General features: G+C 39.5%; 1 protein-coding gene across 7 annotated transcripts in view; it reads right to left on the bottom strand.

Annotated features, from left to right (window-relative positions):
- Positions 1-641: 641 nt before the first annotated feature.
- Positions 642-7,980, bottom strand: part of TEAD1 (TEA domain transcription factor 1) — a 154,013-nt gene continuing 146,674 nt past the window's right edge. For all 7 annotated transcript variants that reach the window (XM_058420876.1, XM_058420877.1, XM_058420871.1 and 4 more), the window contains 2 exons: positions 7,272-7,424; positions 642-6,630 (listed from right to left, as the gene is read on the bottom strand). In XM_058420876.1, the coding sequence (XP_058276859.1) occupies positions 6,517-6,630; positions 7,272-7,424 (267 nt within the window). In that variant the 3' untranslated portion in view covers positions 642-6,516. The remainder of the gene's footprint in view (positions 6,631-7,271; positions 7,425-7,980) is intronic.

Genomic DNA, 7,980 nt, shown 5'->3' with positions numbered 1-7,980 from the left:
TCTTATTCTTTTTTTCCTAGCCAGGCAGTTTCACTTTGTGAATGCAGGAGGCAAACTGATCCTGTTTCATCCTCTCATCATACCAGGTACAGCTGTCAGCTGAGGGGCGGGTGGTTTAAGAAAAAACAAGAAGTGAGTCTCTTGAAAACATGGCACATTTTTTTAGGACCTCAGTTTTCGGAGTGCTCACTTCTTTCAATGTCCTGGAAGTAACAACCTCAGACAACTGCTGTGCTTCTCAGTCAGTTCTAGTTGCTCAGTTAATGGTGTATTTGTACCATTTATTCCGTAATATTTTGAACAGGCCATTCCTTCTCCTGGAATGAAGAGGGATGGGTGGCTTTTCCCATCGTAATGGTGTGGTTTAAAAGATGTTTCATGAAAATCCACCACTGTTTCTTTCGGAAGACACATGAACAAGAACTAGGATGGTGGATTCCTCACTGAACACAGCTTCCAGGTGTGCCAGCCTTGAGTGCCATCCCTCCAGGCTTCTCTAAATCCTTCTGGATCTCGCTTTCACCTTTAGGAAGGCACACAGGCACTGCTGCAAGTCTGGCCTTGTGCTGTTTTGGAAAAGGGTTTTGAAAGCTACACCCAACATTAGGAAGAGATTGATGTAAGAGATTACGACAAATGCACAAAACACTTTCATTTTCTTTATTTTCAATTGATACTGTATGAATACAAAGTTTCTAGAAAGCTACAAAAATTCTACCACTTTATCAAGAAGGCATCAAAATGTGTCACTTTGCAAAGACATGAAAACACCTGCAGTAACCGACACAAAAATAGCATTTTTAGAGTGATGAAATAATTGCACTTAACTGTCATGGATATTAAAGTTATCACACATATGTACCGCGAAAGCTAGAATACATTTTTTTTTTTTTTACAAAGCACTTTATAAAAAAATTCTCTGCACACAAAACCTATAATTTTCATATTACTATCATACTAAAGATAAATTCACTTTAAAGCCAACACTTAAAACATTTTAAACAAACAAAAAAAAAAGGTACCAGTACCTACACACAGACAATAACAAATACAAGAATACTGTACTGCCAAGAGGTTTGACTGAAACTCCTTTTGAAAGCTTCTGCAAATATGTTAAGAAAACATTGGAGAACATTCAGTTTTTTCCAAGAGCCTTCCCTCACTGTCTAACCTAGAGGTACTTTATCATCAAAAGGCAAGTTCTACATCAAAAGTTACCAGCAGCAGTACAATATTAAAGTAACCACTGACCATATATGAATATGCTTAAGTCACAAACCCATTTTATACACATTACACAAATAAACATAAAGTGAGAATTCCATTAAGTCATTTACAAATGTGAACAAATGCACATGGCAAAAAAACCCCAAAACAAAACAAAAAACCCAACCTGTTTTACATAAAATGTACTGAAGAATTAAAGGCTATTCAGGTTTTCAATGTTATAAAATTCTTTTGTCTTTTTTTTTTTTTTTTTTTTTTCAGGCACATATTGTATTTTTTGTCTGCAGTCATGAGCCTGAATCAGAGGCCCATAAAACAAAACAAAACAAAAACAAAAACACATATTCTGTAAGGAGGTAACAGGGATCCATCTCCTTTTAGTCAACTGAGTGCATTTAAGATTTAATTTACACACTAAAACTAATTACATGATCTCAGCGAGAATGACCTGAAAAGTTAGAAGATGAAGATGTCCAGAGTGTTTCTTGTACTTTGACTTATCCAGCCTCAATCTTTCTTGGGGGGAGGGGCTAAGCATCTGGTTATGAAAGATAAGAAGGGGGGGGGAAAGGAGATCATCCTGAGCAAAGGACAAAGCTGGGCTCTACTCCTCACATCCGCCTGTGCCCAGGCACGTGTATCCTCACGGGAAAAGGAAAGCGGGGACAACATCAGGACATCAGGGCTCTCAGTGTGACGGACTGAGGGCTCCAGGGAACTCCCCAGGGCACTGCTTCGGGCAGCAGGCATGCCCCGGGACTCGCAGTGGAAAAATAAATAGATACGGATTAGCACGTCAAATGTCGTATCTGCCTGGGACTGGCCAGTTACTTACATTCAACATTAATGTACACCCTTCATTATTCCCAATAGCCCATCCCGTGGGGGCTCCACGGGACAAGCTACTGCCAAGCTGAGCTGCAGCTGTGGTGGAGAGGGAAAGTGAGAAACAGGCATTGGATCTGCGATTCCTTCAAAATAGTGGTGCAGTACCTAAACAAAATCGGTTTGGAATTCAAGTAAGTAAAACTACATTTGTTAGTAGTAATTTTTAACAGCCCCAAATGGTACCATTATGCTCGTTTGAATGAGGCAGAGGTGTAGTTTACCAAAAACATTGACTAGCACAGCCAAAATGTTTGGCAATAACTGAAAAAGTATGTTCTGCTTGTGGGCCAAAAGTGTCTTTGCCCTGCCTCAGTCTCATTGAGTTCAACAGGATTACTTGTCTTATAGAGGTAAGTGAGATTTAGACCTTGAAGGAATAACAAAAATAATATTTTAGAGAAAGGGAAATTGAATTATCACAATATTTACCACACAGTGTCACAATATTTCTCTATATAAAAAGTTAATCTTAGTTTTCATCAAATACTTTAAAAATCAAGTTAACATTGTATTCACAACTATATAATCCCTCTGACAGCTTTTGGTTTTGCTGATATTTGTTCTTTCTAAAATTGTTAAAATGTTGCTCCTCTTCCCATTGATTTCAGTTGTGGTGGAGAGTATGGCCCCCGTTCACAGAAGGTATCGAATACAGACACATTATTAGGAGGAGTTAATTTTTTTTCTTTCTTTCTCTCTTTCTTTCCTTTTTTTTTTTTTACTTCCTTTTTTTTTTTTTTTTTTTTTTTTTTTTTTTCTCCCCCCAAGACATCACCTGGGAGGAAAACAAAACAACCCTGTGTTTTGAGTCGTGCTGGCCAGAGTTTCCCCACCAGCACCTTCATCCACAACGCTCACACTCAACATTTCAATGCTTAAACCCACACGATTGCATTTATCCTCTCTATGCTCAGTTCTCCATGTTCCTTTTGTTTTATGCATCTGACCTTCAGCATGCACAACTTTGTAAACAAAATCTTCTGTCTAAGCAAAGAATCTTCACAGATACCAAAACGTTATTAGAGGAGATCGATGAAGCCATGTTTGTCCACTGAAATTCTGCAGGATACGGATCTCTCATTATGCAGATGTGTGACCGGATGAAGAGAATATAAATGGGAATATTTTCATTTTTATATCACAGACGAATCAGTTGCTGGTTTGCAATGCTGTCAGAAATGGCAAACAGTAGATTTTTCTTCAGCAGGCTGATCATTAGCAAAATCCCTTTGCTACGAATGGTGCTCTTTTGTGAATGGAGGCCTGTAGATTCAACTTATTCCAATAAACCAAAGGCATTACGGTGATAACTAAATATTTTTGGTCTCTCTACAAATTGTCATTATTATGGCAGCACTTTTCTAAGCTGGAATTTCAAACCAAAGGCACTTTCATGCTAGAGTGCAGAAGAGTCACAATTAATTATTTGGTCATGAAATTTAAAAAGGCAGCATTCATTAATACAATTCACTTTTCACGGAGAACTAGGGATCTGTAACCTTTCCTTTTGGTATAGACATCTCACTGCAATGGGACTGACTTGTACAGACAGCTGGCTGAGACCAGGCAGTCAAAGAGCGTTTCTGCGGGGAAAAATACGGATATTTTAAAAATGGAACCAATTAATAAAACAATGTATAAAATTTAATGTTAAGAGGCTAAAAGGTACTTCTAATATAATGCTAAGGCACTGCATATTGTAATGCTTTGGCAGCTCTCAATTAAAAGGTTCCTACAAAAAAGTAACAGTAACAAGAGAAGTACTTCCAGCTTACAAAAGAGCTCACAGTTTACAGGCAGCCTGTTGGACTACACACCCCACACTCAACAGTTGAAGGATTAAGGCTTTTAAGAATTATCATATACAGGGTATGGATCATTTACAGAAGTGTAAAGAAAAGACGATGGAAGTAGTTTCCCTAACATTACATGTGTGAACACCAATAAACATTGTGACTGTTTAAACCCTATAGTTATGGCATATGTAGTGTGCCAGATCCTACTAAAAAAAACCAAACCTGTACCTGGTTTTGCAAATTGACTTACATACTTTATATGCCTTAAAGAGTTTGCTTGTTATTAAAAAAAAAAAAATAAAAAAAATCACCAAACCCACAATTCAAACCCTAAATAAAAGACAACTTTAGAACAAAAACCAAAAAGTAGTTTTTGACTTGTAACACCAAGTGCTTAGAATAAAGGGCTACCATTAGGCTGTTACAATGCAGTGCTTTTCCTGACGTGATTGTTAGTGTTAAAAATGAGCATTAAAAGAGACCTTGCCATGGACACGTTTCTCTGTTCACTTCGCAGAGTGAACAACTGAAAGATCATCAGCCCTAATATCCGCAAGCAGGTAGCAGCTAGACATCACAGCAACCATCCAAACCATCCACCTCATGGAGCTCAGATCAGGCTGAGGGATTAAAGCAGTCTCCCTACCCCTCGGTGATGTCTGCACCCTCCTCGAACCCGAGACCTCACTGGCGTTAGGGATGCTCCTGGTCTGACCCACCACCTCGCCTAGGCTCTTGTCTAGTCCAGACATTTCAACAGTGGGCAATTCTAGCAGCAAGGACTATGCAGGAATATAAGTTAAAGAAAAGAATTAGACTTGCTCATTTGAAGACTACAGCGCTGGGCCTGGGACGCTTAAATTGTGCACGGGATCTGTGCTGGTTTTGCACTAAATTGGCTTTTGGTAACAAGGAAAAAGTATGATACTACAGGAACATATCATAAGGGGCAGGGAGGAGGGGGCTGCTAAAGGTGAACTTTGAGTCAGGACTGCAAAAGACTTTCCTAAGAACCCTCTTTGCTGATAACTCATCACTGATCCCTAAGGTGGCTTGTGCTTGGTCAGCCTTTCAGACAAATGTTTTGCCTGAGAAGCCTCTGCTGACCCAGCACCTGCCCAAAAAACTTCTGCTTGGGCAACGAGGGGCAGCAGGAGGAGAGGAGCTGAGCACCACCCTCTGTCCGGAACGGGATGGGTGAGACTGCTGCTCTCACCCCAGATAATCGCTCACACCCATGGCCGTGGTGTGAAGCTTTACAGTGTTAAAATATCTCCAGCTGTGCTTCACTTCCTGGAGTCTTCCCTGAATTTATCAAAAGGGTGAACACTACCATGTCCAAGAGGACAGCAGACCAACCCCACGTGGTAGGCATGCGTTTGTTTCGGATAAGGTCTTTGACAGACCTGGGGAGACAACTGGGAGAGGTGTAAAAGCACCATGATTAAGAGGAAAAAAGAGAAAAAAAAACCAAAAAAACCCAAACCCAAAAATTCTACACTTCCCAATCTTCTTTGCCCGATGTTGGTTGCGATTTTCTAGCGTCTCACAGATATTAAAGCTGCTGATCCTTTCAGAGGTGTGCACACTCTTCTTTCAAACACATCAGTGTTTTGCTCTCTGTTTGCGAATGACTCGATGCTGTCGCAATGTCAGTTGTTTCCGTTCATCTCTTGATTTCAGAGTCGCAAGTTTTTTTGCTCAACTTATTAGAAAACATAGTTGTCCATATAAAATATAACCGCACACACAAGACTACATATAATGCAAGTCTAAATCTTCAGTATTCACCTACTTATTGCAAAATGAGCCATCTTTATCATTAAATAATCAAATTTTCATATTAGTACAATACAACTTTATACTCTTTTAAAATACACTAGATATGTTAGGGGTAAGGGGTGATGTTTTCTTTTTCTGCAACACCTGTTTGAAGGTTTAATGGATTAGAAGATTAGTTTTAGCGTTGAGAAAAAAATACAAAATTTGCCTAATTTTAGGACCTGTCTGTTTCTATCAGGCATTTCTTAAGGCTATATTTTTCATTTGGTTTCAAACAGAAAAACGTTTCATTTTAAAAAATAATTTAGTGAATTACATTCGTCCATATCTTCCACCCTAATTAGTTACAAAGATAATTCTATAGAGATTATTAACTTTGTGTACTCATTTACAGTTATAGCTAAAGATTCATTTCAATTCCACTTGCATTGTAAAACAAGTATTTCATGTTGGAAAAAAACCCAAAATAAATTCTTATAAATGCTGTCAGTTTTTCCCCATGGCAAATGCTCTGTCATACATTTTTCTATCAGAATTAAAAATAGGCCTCCACAGACAGAGGCGTTAGGTTCTTAAATACAGTCTTCCCAAAGAACTGTGGTTTACAAATTTGAAGAACACTTAGTTTTAGAAATAATTTTTACAACTGTACCAGAATTTCACAGCTACAATTATATATGAACACATTAAAAATGACTTCACTAAAACAGGATTTAGAAAAATGTGGGTGAAAGTTGGGCCAGAGGCACTGCCACTTAGTGTTGAGGTTTACAGTCTGTGTTTCGATAAAGAAGTGAAATGAAGTGTATATATAAATAACTGCTCAGTCCTTTACAAGCCTGTAGATGTGATGCTGTGCTCCATGTTCGCTGTTCGACACTTCGAATACACAAGCCATGCAGAGCAGGGTTTCTTGTGTATCCCTGTTTGTTACCACCTGTGTGGGGGAAGGAAGAGGCAGACAGAACATCACACCCCTGGAACCAGCAGGGCTGATACAAGAAGTGACCCGTGCCACCTCGGTCCTGCCCCAGTCCCCATGGCTCTGAGAGCTGGCTGAGGTGCCACCACAGAGCAACAGGGAAAGCAAGCCGGGTCGCTGGATGAAACTGGCTCAAAGGCCACCACGTGGGCCATTCTCTGTGCTTGAGGTCACCTCTTGGGCGTCTGCTGCCTGTTTTCCCCACCCAAGGACTAATTAACACCGCTAACCTCTGCAGCACCGAAACCGAGCCCCATAAGGACACGTTAGGGGAACGCAATGGTTCAAAGTTACTGCCTCAGGCTCTCTACAAACCCCAGACTCAAAGGGGAAAAAACGGAGAAGTAAGCTGAAATTTGTGGAAAATAACAAAAGATGTTTGTTCACACTCACAGCCAGCTGAGCCTTTTCATCCTGAGCGTCTATAGCGCCCAATTCCAGGAGAATTATTCTGAAGTCACTGGGGTGGTTTGTTTGGTAAGCAACAGTGACTAAAGGGTTTGGAAACTGGTTCCCAACATTATAAGCTGAGCGAGCCATACAAAGCCTGAGAGTACCTTAGAAGTGGAAAAAAAAATTAAAAAGCCAGTCCATACCAATAAAATTGTGAAGTTTTCCAAGACGCTGTTCATCATGTATTTCTCTGGTAAATGCTTCAGCTTGTGTATGAAGTTGATCATATATTCACACATCGGAGAGCGGTTTATCCTGTACACAAACCGGCCGTTCTCAAACCTTGCATATTCAGTCTAAAAAACAAACAAACAAACAAAAAAAACATTTAGAACATGATAATTCAGATAATTCAGAGACAGAAAAAAAAGTGACTGGTAAATATGTTTTTCTCTCTCTCTTTTTTTTTTTTTTTTTTTGTAGACAGGAAAAAGAGAAAGTGGCTCAGACACACAGATACGCCTGCCCGCTGACTCCCTGCCTGACCTATGTAATGCCTTGCTTAACATCCAAGGGATTTTAATTATCAAAAATTATAATATCACTACTGGTTCTCTAACTTGCGAATTAACAAACTAAATAGATGAGGATTATAAAGTCCCAAACTGAGTAAAAATTAATTGAGCCAATTAATTGCGGTGAGACAATTTTACAGGAGTTTTGAGGCACCTGTCTGCAAAGGGAACAGCAAAAACAAGCTTATATATTTATGCTCAAGTGCACACATACAAATGTAGATATATTATTGCACGACTTAATAGGCAATTTACGAACTACAGAAAGACGTAGGACTACAGCTGCAAGAACGCCAGACTGACTTAGATTGCTGAGGGAGGGTAAGGCGGTGGCTCT

Source organism: Hirundo rustica, chromosome 6 (assembly GCF_015227805.2).
Source record: "Hirundo rustica isolate bHirRus1 chromosome 6, bHirRus1.pri.v3, whole genome shotgun sequence".
Lineage (NCBI taxonomy): Eukaryota > Metazoa > Chordata > Aves > Passeriformes > Hirundinidae > Hirundo > Hirundo rustica.
Note: the sequence above shows the minus strand (reverse complement) of the source record. Positions and strands in the feature narration are given on the sequence as shown.